This window comes from Hippopotamus amphibius, chromosome 13, assembly GCF_030028045.1.
Source record: "Hippopotamus amphibius kiboko isolate mHipAmp2 chromosome 13, mHipAmp2.hap2, whole genome shotgun sequence".
Taxonomy (NCBI): Eukaryota; Metazoa; Chordata; class Mammalia; order Artiodactyla; family Hippopotamidae; genus Hippopotamus; species Hippopotamus amphibius.
In genome coordinates, this window is record NC_080198.1 from 102,796,403 (window position 1) to 102,817,511 (window position 21,109).

At 64.7% G+C, this 21,109-nt stretch overlaps 2 protein-coding genes across 9 annotated transcripts; one reads left to right on the forward strand and one right to left on the reverse strand.

Annotated features, from left to right (window-relative positions):
• Positions 1-4,144: 4,144 nt before the first annotated feature.
• On the reverse strand, positions 4,145-14,803 carry TACC3 (transforming acidic coiled-coil containing protein 3). Of its 4 annotated transcripts, none has more exons than XM_057706830.1 (16): positions 14,692-14,803; positions 12,935-13,097; positions 12,635-12,777; positions 10,327-11,202; positions 9,684-9,759; positions 9,405-9,543; positions 7,370-7,422; positions 7,000-7,103; positions 6,621-6,708; positions 6,335-6,439; positions 5,793-5,869; positions 5,672-5,715; positions 5,398-5,558; positions 4,706-4,812; positions 4,488-4,608; positions 4,145-4,361 (listed from the first exon to the last, which is right to left on the reverse strand). In XM_057706830.1, the coding sequence occupies exons 2-16, from the start codon at positions 13,094-13,096 to the stop codon at positions 4,296-4,298; spliced, it is 2,322 nt and encodes a 773-aa protein (XP_057562813.1). In that variant the 5' UTR covers position 13,097; positions 14,692-14,803; the 3' UTR covers positions 4,145-4,295. The 4 variants fall into 4 exon arrangements, with proteins under 4 accessions (XP_057562813.1, XP_057562814.1, XP_057562812.1 ...); XM_057706831.1 differs by having other exon boundaries at positions 4,748-4,812; positions 9,678-9,759; XM_057706829.1 differs by having other exon boundaries at positions 9,678-9,759.
• A 157-nt stretch (positions 14,804-14,960) lies between these two features.
• Positions 14,961-20,425, forward strand: TMEM129 (transmembrane protein 129, E3 ubiquitin ligase). Of its 5 annotated transcripts, XM_057706731.1 has the most exons (5): positions 15,469-15,593; positions 16,815-16,956; positions 17,381-17,855; positions 18,534-18,708; positions 18,833-20,425. In XM_057706731.1, the coding sequence occupies exons 3-5, from the start codon at positions 17,395-17,397 to the stop codon at positions 19,079-19,081; spliced, it is 885 nt and encodes a 294-aa protein (XP_057562714.1). In that variant the 5' UTR covers positions 15,469-15,593; positions 16,815-16,956; positions 17,381-17,394; the 3' UTR covers positions 19,082-20,425. The 5 variants fall into 5 exon arrangements, with proteins under 5 accessions (XP_057562712.1, XP_057562713.1, XP_057562716.1 ...); XM_057706729.1 differs by lacking the exon at positions 16,815-16,956 and having other exon boundaries at positions 14,961-15,593; XM_057706730.1 differs by lacking the exon at positions 16,815-16,956 and having other exon boundaries at positions 14,961-15,593; positions 18,549-18,708.
• Positions 20,426-21,109: the final 684 nt, after the last annotated feature.

The following is a 21,109-nucleotide window of genomic DNA, read 5'->3' on the forward strand; positions in this document are numbered from 1 at the left end:
CCCCCGGTGGGGACCGGCCGCCACCATGCCGGGCACAGCCACACTCCCTCCCTCCCTCCCTCCCTCCCTCTCTCCCTCCCTCCCTCCCTCCCTCCCTCCCTCCCGCCCTCTCTCCCTCCCTCCCTCCCGCCCTCCCTCCCTCCCTCCCTCCCGCCCGCCCTCCCTCCTTCGTTCACTGGCTTGCCCACCAGCCCTCCTGCCCACAGGTCGGGTCACCCACAGGCTGTCTGCAGGAGCGCAGGTGCTCCCCCACCTCCTGCCCTGGAGCTGCGGAGGCCAAGGGAGGGTCCGGAGGCCCATCCATCCGCGTTCTCGCTACAAACACCCGTGTGCTGCCCAGCGGGTGCCCAGCACCGCGTCTGGGACAAGGGGCTGGTTCTCGTGGCGTCTGGCCCACTCCTGACATGTCGTGCAAGGGAGGGCGGTGACTCTAGCACTCTCTGGGCCTGGCTGGTGGGGGCGACATTGACCCCACCACAGGGTCGCCCAGGAAACCGCTGGACAAGGACTGGGCGGGGCAGGAAGGCAGCGGGGGTCCTGCCCGAGTCCCGTCCCACAGCTCCAGCCGGCAGCAATGCTGCCTGGGGCGGCCGGCCCCCACCTGCCCCGCGCCTGGGCCTGCCCGCTCGCCCCTCTGTCCTGGCTGGGCGTGCCCTCCGCTCACTTGGGTGCTGGACCAGGCACAGGGATCTAAAGGGCAGAGGGCAGGTGTGGGAGGGGAGGACCGGCACCCCCAAAGCTGGGCATAGCAACAGGGAGGCGGACCCTCGACTCCCCATGGTGAGGGTCCAGGAGAGCCGGAGGCAGGAGGCTGGGCTGGACCAAGCGGACGGCGGGTCAGGGCGCGTCGGGAGTCGCAGGCTGGCTCAACAGTGCCCCCTGCAGGCCGCCTGCGCTCAAGGGCGCCTGGGCCCCAGCAGCCTGGGTCCGGGCCCTGGGGGTCCGGAGATCTGGGGCCGTGGGCCAGGGCAGGAAGGGCGTGCCTGTCCCCACGCGCCCCGCCCCGCCCCGCCGGTGTGCCATCCACCTGGAGGACACCCCAGTGCAGCCCCGGAGGAGGGCCTCCGCTGTCAGGGCGCCCCTGCTCTGGCCTCAGGCAGCCCCCGCGGCCCACCCGCTTCCCAGCATGCTCCGTCCCGAGGGGCCTGGGGTCTGCCGGGCCCTCCCCTCTGGGACCCCCGTAGGATGAGCCCGGTGCACCCAGGGCGGCCCAAGGGGCCAGCAAGGGGCTCTGGGTTTGCATGGCCGGTCATGTAGGCACACGGGCACAGATGCCACCAGTGCGTCCTTCCCGGAGGGCGGGTGGGGTGGAGGGTGGCCGGCCTGAGGAAGGCCTCCTGCGCCCCTGCCCGGCCGTGCGCAGCCTGTTTGCTCAGACTATGGGGGAAGAGGGCAGTCTGGGGTTCAGCCTGGGCTGGTGGGTGCTGTGAGCGCAGGCAGCACCTGACTTCAGGGGAAGGCTGGGGCTGGAGAGAGCTGGGAGGGCCCGCAGGGGAGCAGGTAGAGGATGGGGGCACGGAGGGTGGGGCTCGGCTGGGGGCCCAGGGGTCCGCCTACTCTGGCCACTCTCTCTGTTCCCATCCCCCTTGGGGACTCAGCTACATGGCTCTCAGCCCCTGGCCACGGAGGGCCCCAGGGACGCCCACTGAAAGGGCTGAGACCGCCCAGGGTGGCCCCGGCGGACACTCTCGGGGGGGTAGGAGTGGGCTGTGATGCCGCACAGATCTGGGCTTCTCCGTGAGGTGGGTGCCAGCTCGGGATGGGGGCGGCCACAGCTGCAGGGATGGCAGGCAGACCGTGGGGGCCCTGGGGCCAGGCGGCCCCCGTCATGGCGGGGGTCTTCACCTGCTCTGGCTGCCACAACAAAACACCACACGCTGGGGCCTTACGCACATTCATGTTCTCACATTCTAGAGGCGGAAAGTTCAAGGTCAGGGTGGCGGCCCATCTGCTTCCTGCGGACACCACGGTCTTGCTGTGTCCTCACAGTGGAGGCAGAGAGGTCTTTCCTCTTCCTCTCTGTGTAAGGACACGATCCCGACACGGAGTCCAGCCCTCATCTTCCCCCAAAGCCCCATCTCCTCGTTCCATCGCCTTGGGGTTAGGGCTTCAACACAGGAATTTGAGGGGGACACACACCTCCGTTTTGAAACACTAGGGCTCCAGCCCCCGCCACACCGCGCGGAGGGCTTCGCTGACCCTGTGTCTGGTAGCTCTTCCCTCCTGCTCAGCAAGGAGGCCGGGCAGCGGCGGCCCCAGGACAGTTCCGTTTCCCCCGTCCCCGCCCTGGCAGGAGGCCGCTTGGCCCGCGGTGACGATGTGCAGGGGCGCGGGGTGCGGAAGCCCAGGCCGCGGCTGTGTGCCCAGCTCGGGTCATGTTTGCCCTTGGGAGCCCGGTGCCAGGGCCCCCACCCGGCCTCCCGGCCCCGCGTTAACTTGGGCTCCAGGATAAACAGCCTTTCAGCCGCACAAGGCCCCTTTGTCCCGGGCGCGGCTCCCGGCCCAGGACGCTGCCCGGCGGCCCGTGTCCTCAGCGTGGCCGGCCGCCCCCTGTGGCCTTCTCTGGGCAGACGCCTGGCCTGGCTCAGAGGCCCCAGCTGGGGACAGGGCCCCGGGCAGCTCCTGGAGTGGCCAGAGGGGCCAGACAGGCTGAGCTGGGTGCGGAGGACACACCTCCAGGCCCTGACCCCGCGAAGAGCCATGCGTCCCTGCAGCCGTGTGGCCAGGAACACCCGCAGGAGGTACGGACGCTGAGGAGCAGCAGTGGGGCAGCGGATGGGTCTGGGGGCTGCAGGCCCCGTCCTGCCCCCTGCCCACCCAGGCCCCTGTGGCTCTCCCCGCTCCACCTCCCCAGACAGCAGAGGTGCTGCCCACACCCGCATCCTGCCACTGGCCCCTGGTCCCTGTGGCCTCAGCGTCCTTATCTGTGAAATGGTCTCTGCAGGTTTGGAGGATCCCTCAGCTTCTAAGCGCCTCCTGGTGGGAGGGTGCCCCACTTCTGCCCGGGGCGGAAGTGAGATGTGGGGTTCCCACCCGGGAGCGGGGTGGGGGCCCTGTGCAGGGGGGCATGGGACGGGGGGTTGGGAGTGGGGGCTGCGCGTGGAGGGCAGGCGCCTGAGTCACTCCAGGGAGGGGCCCAGCACGGGCGGTGGGCCTGCCTGCCGGAGGCTGAGGGGCGGCTCCTGCATGAGAGGGGCACTGACGCTTAGGCCTCGAGGGCCTGGTCCTGGGGCTGGCCTGGGGGGGGCTGGTGGGAGGGCGCCCACGTCCGGCCGGGTTGGGGGCATCAAGGGGGCCTCCCGGAGAAGGAGTGGCTTTTAAGCAGAGGTGACGGCCCTGGGGCAGGGTCCTGCTGGCCACGCGGGGCCTTGGCCCCAATGCTGGGAGCCACCACAGGTTCTCGAGCACAGGAGGGCCGCGTGCCACTCTGGTTAGGAAATGACCCCTGGTGGTTGTACTGAGAATGCAGGCAGCTGGGGGACCCAGAGGGGTCCCAAGAGGCCGGACAGGCGGTGCCACAGGGATGGGGAGATGGTGGGGCTGGAGCATGGCGGGGCCATGGCGGGGCCTGGAGCCTGGGCGGAGTGGCCCCCCGGTCCCCGCCCCTGCCTGGCCTCCTGTTGCTCTGCATGCACTGAGAACACACGTGCTGTGTGCCGGTGGGGGCCCCCAGGGGCTCCTCAGTGGGGCCGTCCCAGGTTCTGTCCCTGCGCTGCAGCCCGTGGCTGGCAGTGACCCCTGGTGGCGGCCAGCATGTCGCTGCGGCCCGCCCACGGGCCGTCCCTTACCCACAGGGTGCTGGGGGCCTCCTGAACAGGCCTGCTGGAGCACCACCCAGGGACAGGCACGGGGTGGCCGTGCAGACCCTCGGGCCGCCCTCCAGCCGGTTCCCGGGCCCACGGAGTGGCTCCAGGGCTCAGAGAGGCCAGCGCTCTGCCCAGCTGTGACCCAGGTCCCCTGATGCCCTGCAGGCCGGGACCTGCCCAGTTCAGAAGGGCTCTGAGGGACTGCCTGGTACTCCCCCAGGGGGCAGCTGTGAGGTGCGGGCCAGGGAAAGGCCGAAGGCACAGAGGGGACAGCCGCTGGGGGCGGGTCAGCTGGAAACTGTCCCTTTAATGAAGACCAGGACAGCTCTACTGCTTCGACTTAAGGGAAACTTTATTTATTCTTCCTAAAGGAACCTCATTTAAAAACGAGCTGAAGTTAATAGAGAAGAGAAACCCAGACAGACAGATAGACACACACAGACACACACACACACACGGGGAAGGCACCACACGTCAGGGGCCGCCACGTCAGATTCTCTCCATCTTGGAAATGAGGTCGTCACAGATCCTGGTCAGTTCATCGTTTTCTTTCGTCTGAAGGAGGAAGCCGGGCCCCCAGACCCCACAGCGCTCTGAGCTGGGAGCAGCCCAGGGCTCCTAGAGCCAGGAGGGCTGCTCCTCCCCCGCTCTGCCCGGACCCAGGGGTCCCCCTGTGCCCACCTTCTGCTCGACGACCTTCTCCAGTGAGTGGACGCGCATCTGTTCCTTCCTCAGGACCGCCTGCAGCGCCAGGGCCTCCGCCTGGGCCTTGCTCCGGACCTGGGCGATCTCCTCACTCGCCCTGCAGCAGCAGAAGGGCCGGGCTGAGCTCGCAGGGGCCCAGGCGCCTCCCGAGGGAGCCCCCCGCACCCTCCCTCCCGCCGAGCCCCGGCCCTCACAGCTGGAGCTTCTCCTCTGCGTGGGCCTTCAGCGCCTGGTACCTCTGGCCCTCCTTCTCGATCCGCTCTATGTAATCCTCAACACACTTCTTCAGTGACTCTTCGTTCTGGAAGGAAGAGCAGACGCTGAGCCCTAAGCTGAAGGCCCAGGCTCTCTGGGTCACTCGTGGGGCAGCCATGGACGAGGCCACGTGGGAACAGCCCTGCCCGTGTCCTCTCGGGGAGGGCCCAGCGCTCACGCAGCTCAGGCCTCCCCACTCTGCGGTTCAGGAGACCACCGGACGTGGGGCCTGGCCCCCTATCCCCCTGCCCGGCACACGGAGCCCTCCTATGTGGCCCCCAGGCCTGCTTCTAGGTACCCCAGGGGAACACGGGCCGGGCACCACGTCCACGGAACAGCCTCTGCCCTCCTGCCCACCCCCCAGCCCCGTGCTTTGGGTGCTGGGTCTCCTGCTGCCCCGGGAGGTGGACAGCGGCAGTAGGGAACATCTCGACGCGGCGGTCTCTGCGCAGGCCACATGCGGACGGCCTCGCGGGCACTCACAGTTGAAGATGACAAAGCCAAGGGCTGAGGGTGCGGGCAGAGGGAGACTCAACACCAAGGCTCACCCCCCCGCCCCCCGGTCCCTGCTCATCAGGCCGCCCCACGGGCACCAACGCCGCCCCTGCCGCCCCCAGGGCCTGGCACCCACCGTGCGGTAGCCTTCGATCACCTCCTTCTGTTTCTCAAACCGCTTGAAGAGATCAGAGAACGACTTCTCCATGGAGTGCAGGTCTGTGGTCAGCTGGTCTTTCTCCCTCAGAACCTTCTGGATCTCGGCTTTGGCGAGTTCCTTCTGTTTCTGAGCCTCCTCTTGAGGAAAGACCAGCACTCGGGGTTAGCAGGAGGGACCCCATGTGTTCGCTGCCTCGGCCCCGGCCTCTCTGACCACCAGCTGACCCAGGTCCACGGGTGCCCGCACTCACCCATCGCCTGGTACACGGTCCCCTCAAACCCATCCATGATCTTCCTGCGGGAGGAGAGCAGAGGCCGTGAGCGCCTGGAGCAGCCAGGGCGCGGCAGATCCCAGGGAGCCAGCGCACTCACCCCATCTCCGCGATCCTCTCCTGCAGTGCCGCGCACCTGCCCCGCAGCGTCTCGCTCTCCTTCTGCGCCGCCGCCACCTGCACGGACCACACGCCCGAGTCAGCACCCTCCTGCGCAGGCCCCCCCCCCGCCGTGCTCTGAACGCTGCCGTGCTGGGTGTGGGGGGGGTACCTCCCGACACAGGCGGAGCGGACGGCAGCGCACGGGGAGGGCCCCGCGGCAGAGAGGACGCCCCCCGAGGGTGGCGGGCGGGTGCTGGGAGCTGCTGGGCCCAGCCCGGGCCAGCACGCAGGCCTCCCTGAGAGGGGACCAGCTGGATGCCACCCAGGGCATCACCAAGGCAGTGAGGGGACTGCGAGGCCGCTACCCCTGGAGCGGCTCGGAGCGGTGCCCACAGGGTATGCCCAGACCCTCGCATGCGCACAGGTTCTGCACGAGACGCTGGGTGGAAGCGCAGGGCGCTCACCGCCTGGGTGCCCGGCTCGCGGGTCAGTGAGTGGATGCCTGCAACTCCGCCTGCCCTCCCCACACCGCGTGCTCACCGCTGCGTCCAGGTCCTCCTGGCTGTACCGCAGCACGTCCACGATAGGCCCCACGGGCAGCAGCGGAGCCCCAGGTTCCAGGCCACACGGGGCGGGGCCGAGCGTCTGTGGGCGACAGAGACCGGCTGGGCCGTGAGCTCCTCCGTGCTGCCCTCCACCCCATCGGCTCCCCAGACGGCGCAGCGTGGCCCCTTGGCCCCAATCCACCCCCTGGAGCCTTCAGATCTGTGACACGGGGAAGCTGGGATTGGACCTCTGTCCACTGTAGAAGGGACAAAGCGCTTACGGGGACGTCTGGGGCTCCTGGGACGTCCAGGTCCAGCAGCTGGGCCTCCGGGCGGCTCCCTGAGGACGGCACATCCACACCCCGTGTGCTGAGACCAGAAGAGAACACGCGCTGTCTGCGTGCGGAGTGGGCTCGGCCCGGGCTCCCCCCAAGGGCCAGAGGGTCAACGTCGGGGACACACTGGCCACGCGACTGTCAGGCTGCCCACCTCTGCCGTCGGGGCAGCCACGCGGGCACAGAAGAGCACAGCCTCGCTCACACACTCGCTTATGAGCTTGGCTGGGGCAGCGGGACCCAGCCACCGCCCCTGCCCCGCTCCCTGTGGCCGGGCGCTCCTGACGCCGTGGCCTGTGTGGCTCAGATTCCCGCCTGAACGCACCTGCTGGGCTCCAGGGCTGCGGGCGTCGGCCCCTGGGGGCTGTCCTGCAGGAGCGGGTCAAACTTGAGGTATAAGGACTGCTTCCTCAGGGCCGACTCCTTAAACTGCGGGGGGAGGAGCAGGGTCACCGGTGTCCCTGACATGACAGCCCCCACGTCCCGCCCAGGGGACCCCAGCCCGCAGGGAGACACCTCTGGGGGCCTGACCCGAGCAGCCGGGGGTGGGGGGCACCTGGGACAGGACGCTGCTGGGAAGAGCGGCTGTAGCTAAGGACCTGGAGCAACGCAGTTGACACTGGGCTGTTCTAGAAAGAGCCCCTTTCTGAGACGCCCACTTCAGGAAAGGCTGCCGGGAAGGGCCGGGTACTCACCGAGGAAGCCCCGAACTGCTCCAGGTAGTCCACCTCGGCCCCCGTGCCTAGAACTGAGAGAGGTGTCGGCCCCCGGCCCCGCCCCAGGGGCCAGGAGTGCTCAGGGGAGACCCAGGCCTGTCAGCACCCCCGCCCCGGCCAGCACTCGGCGGCGCACTCGGAGTGGCTTCCCCTCCCCGTCCGCCCTGGACGGACGGCCCTTCGCTGTGAAGCGGGGCTGCCGGCCTCGCGCTCAGGCTGCGGGGGCCGCTGGTTCCCGGGCTGTGCCGTGCACTGCAGGGTGCGGACAGCATCCCCCCGGGGGCCACGGCACCCCGTGTGAGAGCCACGGCGCAGAACCACCCCAGGAGAGTCCTTTTGTTTCTGATAATATGATCTTTGCTTAAAAAACCTAAGGGTGACACGCCATAGGCAAAAATTAACTCAAAATGGATCAAAGACCTAAATACATGAGCTAAAACCATAAAATTCTTAGAAGAAAACCTGAGGGTAAATCTTCATGACATTGGATTTGGCAATGATTTCTCATAATTGACACCAAAAGCACGAGGCGCGATAGAACAGCCTGGGCTGGGAAGGTAACGTTTGACCTTCCAAGGACACCGTCAGGAAAGCGAAGAGAGAATTTCTGCAAGTCATGTATCTGGTGAGGAATCCTCATCTAGATTATATTAGAAATCTTTACAACTCAATAAAAAACAATTAAAAAACGGGCAACACGGGGAGCACCTAAGCCCGTGCACCACAAGTACCGAGCCTACGCGCCACAACTAGTGAAGCCCGCATGCCTACAGCCCGTGCTCCGCAACAAGGGAAGCCACCGCCATGGGAAGCCCGTGCACCACAACAGAGAGCAGACCCTGCTCGCCGCAACTAGAGAAAGCCCGTGCACCGCGACGGAGACCCAACGTAGCCAATAAATAAAGACATTTAAAAAAAAGGGCAAAGGATCTGAGCAGATGCCTCTCCAAAAAAGAGACACGAAAGGACCAAGCACACGCACAGCTCAGCGTCAGTCAGCAGGGAAACAGACCAAAACACGCAGAGACCACACTGCACCCTCACTGGGAAGGCAGCTAGTGAGGCGAGGTGCAGACTCGGACCCCAAACGCTGCGGCAGGGAGGAGGGGGTGCAGACCTGTGGAGAACAGCTGGGCGGATCCCCAAACAGTCAAGCCCAGCGTCACCACGCCTCCCTCTGGGTACCTCTTCCCCAAAGAGACCGAGAATGAACATCCACACACAACATGCCAGCAGTGCTCCCAGCAGCTCCCGGGCCACAGAGCGGAGCCCGACGGGTGAAAGATGCGGTCCACCTACACGGGGGCGCTACGCGGCTGTGAAGGGACGTCCTGACCACGCGACCCGAGGGACGCAGAAACCTCACGACTCCAGGGTCCGTGTGTGTGTGTGTGTGTGTGTGTGTGTGTGTGTGTGTGTGTGTGTGTGTTGGGGGGGGGGGGGGGCGGGCCGCCCCAGTGGAACTCACCCACGGCTCCTGGTCCCGCCTGCACGGGGGAGGACCCCACCATGGCCCCTCCACACGCAAACCCTGCACTCCTCTCCTGCCTTCTCTAGCCCTGGGGTTTTAAGTCACCGAAGCTGAGAACCATGCAAGTTGCCTCCTGTCTGGTAAAGCACCTCAGTCAGAAACCCTTACTGAAGGCAGCTCAGAGTTGCGACGCTTCTGTCTCCTGGTCCAGAGCGTGTGGACCGGCAGGGCTTCTCCTTTCATCTCTATGGGCGTCTCGTTTCAAACAGTGCCTCTCGGATTTAGTGAGGCCCCGTCGCCTCCTGTGTCTGCATTTGTGCCGCCTAAGGGAGGTCTTCTGCCTGTTTTTCTACGTCAGTCTGTAACTGTTTTAATACCACAGCTACCAGTCCTGTTCTCTGAAAACGCCCATCTCCCGACAGACCAGAAGTTTCTGCATGAATCATTAGCGTCAGGGGACAGAGCTGCCCGCAGGATGAGGGCCTGCAGGCGCCGCGGACCTCACTCCAAGCCGCTGGCCGCGCGCACGGACACGTGACGTACCCTCGGCGGGGTCCCGGAAGTGCTCCCTGCTCAGGTCCAGGCCCAGCTCCGGGCCCGGCGCGGTGGGGGGCACGGTCGGCGGCTGGCTGCCCTGGCTGCTGGTGGGGGCCGACACCCCCGAAGAGTCTGTGGACGCCTCCTGGAAGGGAGGCCGGGGTCACCTCGGGGGCTCATCAAGACGAGGGGGCGTGGGGGGAGCAGCAGCACCGCGCGTGGCCCCCCGGCCCCCAAGACCCGCAGACGCGGCGGCAGCGCGGGGACGCCCGCCCACACCTGTACCTCGCCTGCCTCTCCTGCGGTCCCCGCTGAGGTGGGCGCCCCGGGCGTGTCATCCGCTGAGGCCGAGAGCACCTGCCTGGAGAGACGGGGTCAGCAGGGCCCGCCCCCCGCGCCCCGCCCCCCGGCACCCAGCTGCCCCCCACCCTGCGACCTCTCCCCCGAAAGCCAGATGCACCCCCGGCCTCACGGGCACGAGAATCACTCAGCAGCGGGAAGGCGCTCTGAGGTCATCTCAACGCAACAGAAAGCAAACCACAAAGACCCGTTTATGCTTGTCACCAGGAAACCGCGACAGAAGCCGGCGCTGGACGGCCGGGCACACGCTCGGCCACTGAGTGGCGTCCCCGGGGAGTGGGGACGGGCCTGAGGCGGGGCTCCACCCGGCAGACTGGGCTCCCCGGAGCCGTGCTGCTTGGGAAGCCTGGGCCTCTCCACTAGGTATCTCTCTAGACCTTCCAGATGCATCCCAGACAAGGAAGACCCCCGCCCCGCCCCCAGGAGGGAGCGAGGTGGCGCAGGCGCTCTCCCCGCTGTTCCCCGGGAGCTGCAGCAGCTGCCCGGGGCCCCTTCTCAGGGATGCAGGTGACACCTCTGGCCTTGCAGCCCCCTGTGCACACGCCCGCCACCGCCACCCCGTGCTCACCTGCTTGGAGGAGAGGCCTTTGTGGCCGGCCCGCGCTGGGGGCGCTCTGGGGGCCCAGGCTCTCCATCACCTCTGCCAGGGTTACAGTCTGGGAGGTCCAGCTTCTCCTGGTCCAGGCTGTCAGACCCGCAGGGAGGGGGACGGGGACCCTCGCCCGCCTCCGTGGGGGCCTCTTCCTGCCTCACCTCTGGTCTCCTGGAGGGAGGTTTGAGACCTGGGGTCTTCCCTCGTTTCCTCAGTGGGGGCGGCCTCTTGCTGGGGGCATCAGAGAAGTCAAAGTCTAGCCTTACGGGCCCACTTCTCAAAGAGCTGGCTGTTTGGCCATCGGCCTCCTCCCTCTGAGGACTGGGGGACATGGCTCCTCCAGCCTCCACGGCGCTAGCAGCGTCCTCGGAGCCCGCTGGGGCCTCGCCAGGCAGGTCTACGAGGCGCGCTTCTCCGTGGGCTCCTTCGGGGTGGGTACCAGGCGTCGACACGGCGCCAGCAGAGGGAGCAGGGACCCTGTTCCAGTTTCCTCCGGTGGCTTTAAGCGGGTCCTCTGTTCCGTCTTGGGACGCCATCCCGGGAGGGTCTTCTAGAATTGCAGAGGTGGAGACAGCACTTTCCTCTGAGGCATGAGAGTGGATGTGTCCTTCCCGGATGTGCTCAGGGCTGCCCGTGTGTCCCGGAGATGTCTTTTGGTTTTCAACATTTTCTGGCGTCTGGGAGGAGCGTGAGGGGTCCAGCGTGGCCAGGGGAGCTGAGGAGGGCCCGTCGGGGTGCCCGTCTTCAGAGGCTGGTCTCGCGTCCTCTGGAGCGGGGGCAGCATCGGCCACCGCTGGTCTCTGGAGAGTCCCGTTGGTCATGCTGGTGTCTGTTTCCTTCGTGAACTGTTGGCTTTTTAGAAACAGGCTTAGTTAATTATGCTGAGGAACCAGTTAGGTTTTTAGTTAGATGTCAGTCCCCGTGAAAACACCAGCTAAATACAGACAAGAAGAGTGTTCGGTCAACCCTCTCCTCAGGATTTGCTTTCACGAGCACATTCCCACAAGTTGATGCTGGCAGGCCACCTGGAGACACCAGCGACCAAGAGAGCAGAAACCTGCCTGACAACGGCCAGAGCTGAGGCCCTCCACACCAGCCTCTTTCCCTGTCTGGTTGGGGGCCACCAGCTACATGGTCAAGGACAGTCAGGGCACACGAGGGTCAGGCTTCCCACTGGAGAGAGAAAGGCCAGGTCGAGGACGCTGCCTTCGGAAGGAGCAGGGCCCCGGCTCCCGGGGTCCCTCCACACTCCTGCTCTGTGGCTGCAGCAGCTCAGGAGGCAGCGTCTGAACAGCCTGCTTTCCCTTCCCTCTCAGGGCTGTTACAGAAGAGCAGCATTTGAGTCACTCTAATCACATCCAGCTGAGTTTCAAAAAGAAAAGTAAAAAACCAAAGCTGAAAAGTAGCAAGGAAACTTGCGGAGAGGGGAAGATACAGGTTTGAGAAGTTTCCAGCCATGGGAACACACTCGGCTCTAGGACATTTTACTTGCGGGAGATGAAGGGGACGTTAGTGATATTTTCCTTCTATACCTTTCTCTGCACATCTGAAGTCTATTTAAAGGAAAAAGCAAGTCTTAAGCAGTTTGTCAGCAAAAATCAGAACAAAATGTGCCAGTAACGCCCCTTCCCACTCTGGGTGCAGAGGGTCCCTGGGGGTGCCGGTGGGTTAGCGGAGCCTCATCTGGGGGTGAAGAGCCACCGCCAGGGTCCTCGCTGCCAGACAGAGGCAGGAAAAGCCTTGGCACTCACGCAGTCGACCAGCACACCCAAGCCAAATACCTCATGCCAGGTGAGGCTGTGAAGCAGCTTCTGCTAGTTAAAGTCAAGTGTTTCAAATCTGATTGTCAGACCACTCACATTCTCACCAGATTACACAACAGACAGTTCCCCTGCCTTGAGCAGTAGGATCTACCTGTGAGCTTGCCCCAGGGCTTGCTGCCGGGAACGGGAGACCAATGTGCAAGCATCCCTGTGGAATGCTAAACAAGAAGCAAACCACAGCGTGTCCCCCCTTTGAGATTCAACCAGGGCATTTCATGAAGTCAGGGAAACAAAAACCAAGGCCAATTTGCTGGCAAGAGCACAATAGAGGAGCAGAATGTGAAGTTTAAACTTCCAGTTTCATTATTCACTTTCTCAGCAACAAACGACTTCCGAGGTGCTCTGGGCTGCGCTACACAAACTCGGAGCAGAGATGAATGTGACAGACGCGAAACAGAATTCTCCTGCCGAGCCCGTCAGAGGCTCCAGACTGCAGCACACCCCACAGCGCCAGCACTTACTTCTCTTTCTGGGCCCACACTGGATGGCAGCTTTCTAGTCCACTGGCATCGCCCAGAGCAAAACAAGTTTCAAGCTTGCTGCCCACGCTGGGACTCAAAACCCTGTGCGTCTGTGGATCTCGCAGAGGTGTCTGAAAAGTCACCTGTCAGGGGAGGAGGGCACCTGGTCAGGAAGTCAGCTCTTCGAGCGGCACACTGGCAGCCCTGTGCTCTGTCCTGCCCGCTTGGTGAGTCGCCGGGGCAGCAGGTGGCCTCACGTGAGACGCACGGTAGGCAACGCGTGGGGCGCGGCGTGCTTACCTTCACGGCCCTGGCCGCGCTCTTGGGGGGCACATTTTCCTTCTGTGACAGACGGAGAACAGACGATCTTCCGGTAAGCTCCAGTGGTGAAAACAGGAAGTCGCAGTTCTCTGTACTTTTGTCACCAGTGACATTTTCGTCACCAAAGACGTGCAGACTCATTCTGAAAAGCAGATATTTTGTGTGAGGAGGAGGGTAGTTGACACCACGTTGTTCAGACGCACCTATGTGATAGTGACAGCGGACCCCACAGTGCTGCAGGGAGGATGCCCCTTTCCTGCACAGCTGGGCCACACCTCAGGCAGTGTGTCCCCTGCCAAGCAGTCCCCACGCTGCGCTGGGGGAGCTGCCACCTCCCAGAAGCAAGGGCTAGAGGGGCCTTCGGCCGGGCAGGGAGGAACACCCAGGCACGCGAAATAACTTGTACTTTGTGGGTAACAGCTGGGAGACAGATAAGGGGTGATGTGCGACAAGACCGGAAGAGAGGACGCCTGGGCCTCCCCATCAGAGTCGGAGCAGCTGCCCAATCAGTGCAGAACAGAAAAGCAGGGCACAGCGGCCTGCTCTCTGCGCAAGGGGCTGGGGAATGGGGACCGGACGAGGGTGTCAGGAGGGCCGGGGCTTGGAGGAGGAGCTGCAGAAGGTAACAAGCAGCAGGTGCAGAGTCACTTGTGGGGAGTCGAGAGCTGCTACATCAGGGGCCTCTAATCGGGCCCAGGAGGTTCTACAACAGTCCCATTCGTCCTTCCCGAAACGCTCATGGCGTTCCCAACTGAGGAGTCACCAAAGAACTGGGCATCGGCCTGCTCAGGGGGCACTCCAGGTACTCGCTGGCGGTGGGGCTCTGGGAGCTGCAGCTTGAAGAGGCCAGGTGGCCAGGGCAGGGGGGAGAAGGTGGCCTGAAAAGAGGGGAGGTCAGGTGGGAGGTCAGGTGACGAACCACCTTGAAGGATGTGGGGGCAGGACGCTTCGTGTGGAGGACAGGGAAGGGGGGAGGGGGTCACTGGGCCAGGGCGGAGTGGGCGCTCCAGCCTGGCAGCAGGCCCTCACACTGTGTGGAGGTGGGAAAGATAAGCATAGGCCCAGGGTCACTATTAGGTTCGGCCTGAGCACCTGGGTAGAATGGGGGAGGGAGCTTGATGGCTGCGGGACACACCAGGGAGACCTCTTCCCCTGCAGAGAGCAGCCTTTAGGGGTTCAGCTTCTACTAATGATGGGGGCCACGGAGGGGGCTCCTGAGCAGAGGGGGCCAGGCCAGGCGGGCAGGATCAGCGGGGCTGGGAGCGCTGGAGCCCAGGTTTCCGCAGCAGGTGCGGCGGGAGTCGGTGAAGGCTCACAGGTGGGGCCGCGCCCAGAGGAGGGGCCGCGATCGGGAGGCCAGCCTCGGGCGCAGGGCAGCAGGCCCGCGGGTACTAAGGGGTGGAGACGCGCCGCTGCGGGTCACAGTCGCGGCTGATTCGCGGCTGGACGAGGTCACCGAGGCGGGGAGAGGAGAGGCCGGCGCCGCGGGCCGTAGGGGCGCCCTCGAGGGCGACACAGGAGCCACCAGGCATCTCGGGAAGCAGAGGCGGGAGCCCGTCGGCTCCGCTCCCGGCTGCGGCCGGGCCGGCGCGACGGGCCCTCGAGGAGGGGGCGGGAGAGGGGCCCGGACGGCGGGGCGGGCAGAGCCGCGGCACGAGCTGAAGGCGGCGCGGCAGGCAGAGAGCCCAGGCCAGGCCAGAGGAGGGACCGGGGTCCAGGCCCCGCCGCCGCATTACCTGTCGGCCGCCGCGCAGAACCCAGAGAGCGGGAGGCGCCGAGTCCAGGAGCCCGTCTGCCCGCCGCCGATTCAAATACCGACGGTTGGCGCGCGCGGCCAATCAGCGCCTGGCCGGGGCGGGACGCGCGGGCCCCGCCAGCCAGTGGGAGGTCGAGTCTCAGGCCACGCCCACGAGGAGGTTCCGCTTCCGGGGCGAGGGCACGCTGGGCGCGGCGGACGCCGGAATTCTCCGTGACCGCGGCTCCACAAGCGCGCGTAGGGGAAAGGCCGCTCGCGGGCGGGCGGTGACTGTGGGGCCCGCCGTCGCCCAGGAGTCTCGGGCTCTGCTGCGGACGCGCCTGGGCTGCGCGGAGAGGCCAGGGCCCGAGAGCCGCTTGCCCGAGTCTCGGTTTCCTCAGCTGTGCAATGGGACCAGGGGCAGCACCGCCCCCTAAGCGGGTCGTGAGGAGGATGCAAACCCTCGCGAGGACGGGCGAGGGACCCGGGAACTCCATTTCCCAGAGCGCCCCGCGCGTAGCCAGAGGGTGGGGACTCCATTTCCCAGAGCGCCCCGCGCGTAGCCCGAGGGTGGAGTCTCCATTTCCCAGAGCGCCCCGCGCTGCCTGGCGCCCACCGGACCCGGACGCCGCGGCCTGTTCCCGGAGCCGGGGCGGCGGGCCTCGCCCGGACGGCTTTCAGGCGGCGACGGCGGCGCGATGGACAGCCCCGAGGTGACCTTCACGCTGGCCTACCTGGTGTTCGCCGTGTGCTTCGTGTTCACGCCCACCGAGTTCCACTCGGCCGGGCTCACGGTGCAGAACCTGCTGTCGGGCTGGCTGGGCAGCGAGGACGCCGCCTTCGTGCCTTACCACCTGCGCCGCACGGCCGCCACGCTGCTGTGCCACTCGCTGCTGCCGCTCGGTGAGCTCGGCGGGCCGGGGCGGCGCTCAGGGCCGAGCTCCGGGACCCCGGAGGGGGAGGGACGCGGGAGGGCGTCCTGCCGGAGAGGCTGCGGGCCCAGCGACCGTGTGCTCCCAGGATTGGGGAGGACGGTGCTGGCGGCAGCTGCCTCTTGCAGGTACTCGGTGGAAGCGCGGGTTCAGAACCCTGGGGCAGGGGATGCTTTGCTCACTGGGGCAGGTGGGGAGCTGTCACATGGGGAGCAGTGCCCGGGACAGGGGCAGTAGGGTTGCCTGCCAGTAGCGTTGGCCTGCCCCAGTCCTGGGAAGGCAGGTGCGGGAAAGGCAGGCAGAGAGGGTGACGCCAGTCGGGAGTGTCGCAGGTGCAGAGGCCCGGGCGGGCGTGTGTGGGTGTGGGTGGGACGTCAGACGTTGTTAGGGGCTGTGCTGGCTGCCGATCCAGGTGCCGGCTACCCTCTGCGAGGTTGGCTGGATGGGTGGGGTACTAGGTGGGATTCTCTGGACGACTTGGAGTCAGAAGTAGGTCTGGGAGGGCCGGTGGTGGTGGCCAGCCCAGTGTGCAGCTCGGTCCACCCAGCGAGGGGTTTCCAGCTGGCAGCAGGGAGCAGCAGCCAGGACCGGGATGGAAAGTGGCCGGGAGGGGGCTGGGCTGATGCTGGCCTGGGCGTGGGGACTGGCCATGGGCGGGCAGAGGAGAGCCTATGCCAGGATAGAGACAGGGCCGACGTGGTGAGCTGGTAGCTCTGCTTAGCTCCACTGTGAGGCAGGGATGCCCATCAGCTGGTTTCCTGCACGAGGAAAGTGGCTCAGAGTTTGGGTTCTCCTGAGGGTCGCTGTTGGGTTTCCGCCCTGGGAGCTAAAGATCTTTGCAGCTTTATGGAGCCTCTAACTGCACCTTCCCACCAGGCTCTGGGGGGCTGGGCCACCACCATGTCATGATGGACCCGGAAACTGGAAGGTGAGCCGACAGTAGGGGGGCTGCAAGAGGAGGAGGAAATGGGGTGGAGCCTGGCCTTGTGGTCAGACAAGGAGCCTGTTTTTTTGTTTTTTTTGTTTTTGGTTTGTTTTGTTTTGAAATACTTTTGAAACTTTAGAGATGTGTTTGTTACCTGTTACCACATGATGAGTTAAAGCCTGTCAACTTGATCAATAACATTTGCTATTACTTTTGCAACTTCAAACTTGCACTGCAGGTCATTGTCTACTCTGTTACTTTGGACAGGAAGTTGGCCCCCATCTGGCCAGCAGGGGCCCTGGCCTGGCTCCTGTGTCTGGGGACATGTTGCTGTCATTCTTTGCTCACTGTCTGGCACACGACGTCCCGTGCTGGGATGGGCCACGCCCTGATCTGCCTCCTTAGCAGAGTAGGTGGCTCCAGGGCCCAGGTCAGGCCCAGGAGGGCCAGTAAGTGCCTCTGCTTTGGGCGCTGCCCGATCCTTGTGTTTATTCCTGCTTTTCTAGGTTTTTCTCCCTTTGCTTCCCGTACTCGTGTTTCATTTGTACAGGACTAAAGTAGTGAGATAAAAATGTCTTCTGCTGACAGGGCAGGAGCTGAGTTGGGTCAGCTGTGGAGGCGGGCAAGGTCCACCTGTCCCGGGGTACCATGGCCTTGCCCTAGCAGCCGACCAGGGTAGAGGGCCGGGCCGAGGGCTGGGGACTAAAGGAAGCACGCCCCTCCCCCTTCCCCCAGGGACAGGGACAGCACTGTGGACCTGGGTGGGTACCACCCGGGGAGGATGACAGCCTGGCAGTCCCCACCTCTGCTGAGGCTCGCCCTGTCCCTTTCAGGCTACTACATTGGCATGTGCTTCGCAGCCTCGGAAAAGCAGCTCTACTCCCCAAGCCAGGCACCGGAGAGCTGGCGGGTCTTCCTCCTGCTGGCGTTGGCGCTGCCCACCATTGCCTGCAGCCTGATCTACTACTGGTCCCGGGACCGCTGGGCCCGCCACCCGCTGGCCCACACCCTGGCCCTCTATGCCCTTCCGCAGTCAGGCTGGCGGGCCGTGGCATCCTCCGTGAACACCGAGTTCCGGCGGATTGACAAATTTGCCACAGGGGCACCTGGTGCCCGTGTGATTGTGACGGACACGTGGGTGATGAAGGTGACCACGTATCGTGTGTACGTGGCCCAGCAGCAGGATGTGCATCTGACCGTGACGGAGTCCCAGCAGCACGACCTCTCCCCAGACTCGAACCTGCCCGTGCAGCTCCTTACCATCCGCGTGGCCAGTGCCAACCCTGCCGTGCAGGCCTTCGACATCCGGTAGGCGGGCCTGTGGCCGGGGTGGGGTGAGGCCGGGGTTGCTGTGGTGCGTGTGCCCCACCAGCGCCCAAGTTCTGGTGTTTATGTTGCTCCAGGAGGCGGTGATGGGTGGGAGCTGGTCCCATCGGCCACCCTTTTCTCAGGCCCCCCCCCCCCCCCCGCCCCCTCAGGTACTCTCTGCTCCCCCTTGCTTCACACTCTGCTCTGAGCCGCCTCCCACAGTGTCTTGGGGGGAGCACACTGGGGATGTTTGGGGACACGCTGTGTAGGACAGAGGCTCGGTGGCTCCCTCAGCTCTGAGACTTGAGTCCAGGTGCCCCATCTAGTTTGGGCTGTGGCTGGCCTGCCCTTCCCCTCCTGGGACACGCCTTGGGTCTGAGTCTGCTGAGGGCTAGGCTCTCTGTATCTCAGCTACAATCCTCCTGCCCTCCCTGCCCCCTCCACTTGCCGGGGGAGGGGACCGGTGGGCAATGCTGGGTCTGTGGGCTCTGGCTCCATGACCATCTTTGCTGGCTGTGGGGCTGTGCCTGAGCCCCCACATTCTGTGTGGTGGTGGGTGTCCTGGTCACTGGGGCACTGCCTCGGCCTCTGCTGCCTGCCCCAGGGTCCTTGCCAGACTGCCTGGGAACGACAGCCCTGCCCTGCAGCGGGGCCCGGCCGGCGGTCCTAGCCCAGCAGCACCCCCTCGTGCAGGCTGAACTCCACGGAGTATGGCGAACTGTGTGAGAAGCTCCGGGCGCCTATCCGCAGCGCGGCCAATGTCGTCATCCACCAGAGCCTGGGCGACCTGTTCCTGGAGACCTTTGCCTCCCTGGTGGAGGTCAACCCGGCCTACACGGTCCCTAGCAGCCAGGTGGGGGGCTGGGTGAGGGCGGCGGGTTCCCACAGCTGGGCCCCCACAGACCACGCCTCCTGGGGTGGGGGGCACCCCAGGGCTGCTCGGCGGGGCTCCCTATGACCTCCTGGCCTGCCTGCAGGATCTGGAGGCGTGCATTGGCTGCATGCAGACCCGCGCCAGCGTGAAGCTGGTGAAGACCTGCCAGGAGGTGGCCGAGGGCGAGTGCCAGCAGTGCTACTGCCGCCCCATGTGGTGTCTCACCTGCATGGGCAAGTGGTTCGCCAGCCGCCAGGACCCGCAGCGCCCCGACACCTGGCTGGCCAGCCGTGTGCCCTGCCCTACCTGCCGTGCGCGCTTCTGCATCCTGGATGTGTGTCCTGTGCGCTGAGCCCACCGAGGGACCCCTCTGCTGCCTCAGGGTAGTTGGGCCTCTGGACCCTCGTTCGGACTGCCACTGGTGGCTCTTCTCGGCGTGACCACTGACCTGTGTCCTGAGGCTGCAGAAAGGCTGGGGCTTTGGTTTTAAAACGTTTTCTGTTGAAGTTCTGTCTCTGGCAGTGGGAGAGGTCCTCAGAGCCTCTGTTTCCTTCACTCTTTGTTTTTCTGATCAGGGGTAGGTGCTGGGCACACAGAACGTGGTGTCAGGTTCATCTCCAGAGCATTCTGGGGCTCCCCGAGCTGTGTTCTTGGAGACCCCGTGGTCTGCCCCAGATGGCCCTAACTGGAGCCACTTGCCTTAAATGTATGGGGCACGTACATGTTAACTGCTCCTTAGTTCCATGACAGACCTGGATTTGTCCAAGACTGCAGTCTGTCCTGCTCCTGTCCCCAAGCCGGCCGCAGGCCCTGTGACATTGGCACCTTCCACTCCCCCACAGAGGCTGCTCTGAGGACCTGAGCAGAGCTCATCGGTGGAGGGCGAGAGCGCTGCACAGGGCCTCCTGGTGACTGTGACCAGCCAAGGGCCCACTCCTGGGTGGGGTGGCCCCTACCTGCTCCCTGCCCACGGGCACCCCAAGCTTCCCATCAGGGGCTGGGTGAGGGGCTGGCTGCTTTCAGCTGCCATTCCCTTAGCTGCAAGATTGTGGGGGATGCCCACCCCTGGGAGGGGCCTGTAACCTTGTGCCTTCTGCTGCTCCCATGAGTCCAGGGAAAGGGCCAAGTCTCAGACTTCTGGTAGCGAGGGCACTGAGTTGAAGACCAAGTGCCACAGCAACGTGCTGTGTGCGGACAACAAGCTTGCTGGGACTCAGCACGAGACTGGCCATAGCCCTGCAGGCTCCACCCACTTGAGAAGGGACGTGCCCAGCAATCAGGGCAATGGCAGCCGTCTTCTCAGTTCCACGTGGTGCAGGCGGGGAGTGGGGAGGCACATGCCAGGTCCCTGGGTACAGCTGTGACAGATGTGACTGTTGGGTCCTGAGAACTCTAAACCTGGTCATTCTAAGCAGGGGAGATGGGCTCAGCTGGCCCAACTCACCCGAGGCTGCACCAAACCCCCAGGGGTTTGGGAGCGAGAAGGCCCAGCTGTGTGGTGCTCGAGGGCACCCACAGATGAAGGCCACCAGAGGGACAGCCGGGAGCCATGCCCGGCCTCAGCCTGGAGGGTTAAACCCTGGCGAGGGGGGGCCGGGCCTAGGGTTATTTTTCCTACGAAAGAAAGCTACTTACTAGTTTTATAAAGATAAATCTATTGTAGTGAAGTGATATGCTATTTAATAAAATGTTAACATGTTATATATTTTGTTGATTGGAATATTTTATATTTTGTTTTTCCTTATATTCAAGCTGTGGTAACAGCTGAGGAGAGGCCATCCTAGAGGTGGCAGCTTTAATGTGCACGTGCTGCTCAGAATAAGAGGAAAAGGGAGGCAGGCTCTGCAGGAACCTGCCCCTGATTTCCTAGCTGGGGTCTCAAAAAGCCCATTTCCAGGGCAGCTTTGTTGAAGGGTGCTTTGTTGGGGGGGGGGGGGCGACCATGCAGGCGCTCCCGATACAGGGGCCCCTGTGGGGGACACTGGGGACCCGCGGTGGTGGGCCCTTCTGGTCGCGGCCTCCAGCCCTGTGTTCTCTGCTGTGTCAGCAGCACGCGCTTCCTGCTCCCTTATTGCTGCTGCCGGACGCCGAACGTTTTCAGAAAGCGGTACATGCAACCCATTTAAAAACCCAGGTGGACTCGAATTTTCCACACCCCGGCCATCTTCGATTTTCTTTCGACTTGGGTCCTTCTCTTTGCCTTCTTTCTTTTGCACACAACATCACCCCTTAACGCAAGAAGACGGGCCCAGGGCCCCGCCGGGTGGGACGCAAGGTGGAGGTCAGGGAGGGCCCGTGGGCCGTGCGCGGGGTGGGGGGGGCGGTGAGCGCAGGAGGCTGCGCTGAAAGCGGCCAAGGTGAGCTCAGCGGCGGCAACCTG

What these genes read in the sequence shown, in the direction of transcription:
- TACC3 (XM_057706829.1), bottom strand. Translation starts at nt 13,096, where the DNA reads ATGAGTCTGCACGTCTTTGGTGACGAAAATGTCACTGGTGACAAAAGT. An exon ending in GAGAGGATCGCGGAGATGGG is followed by an intron (nt 5,716 to 5,792) that starts GTGAGTGCGCTG and finishes CTCCTCCCGCAG; the next exon opens with GAAGATCATGGATGGGTTTG. An exon ending in AGAAGGTCGTCGAGCAGAAG is followed by an intron (nt 4,362 to 4,487) that starts GTGGGCACAGGG and finishes TTCCTCCTTCAG; the next exon opens with ACGAAAGAAAACGATGAACT.
- TMEM129 (XM_057706729.1), top strand. Translation starts at nt 15,389, where the DNA reads ATGGACAGCCCCGAGGTGACCTTCACGCTGGCCTACCTGGTGTTCGCC. An exon ending in CCACTCGCTGCTGCCGCTCG is followed by an intron (nt 15,594 to 17,380) that starts GTGAGCTCGGCG and finishes TGTCCCTTTCAG; the next exon opens with GCTACTACATTGGCATGTGC. An exon ending in GTGCAGGCCTTCGACATCCG is followed by an intron (nt 17,856 to 18,533) that starts GTAGGCGGGCCT and finishes CTAGCCCAGCAG; the next exon opens with CACCCCCTCGTGCAGGCTGA.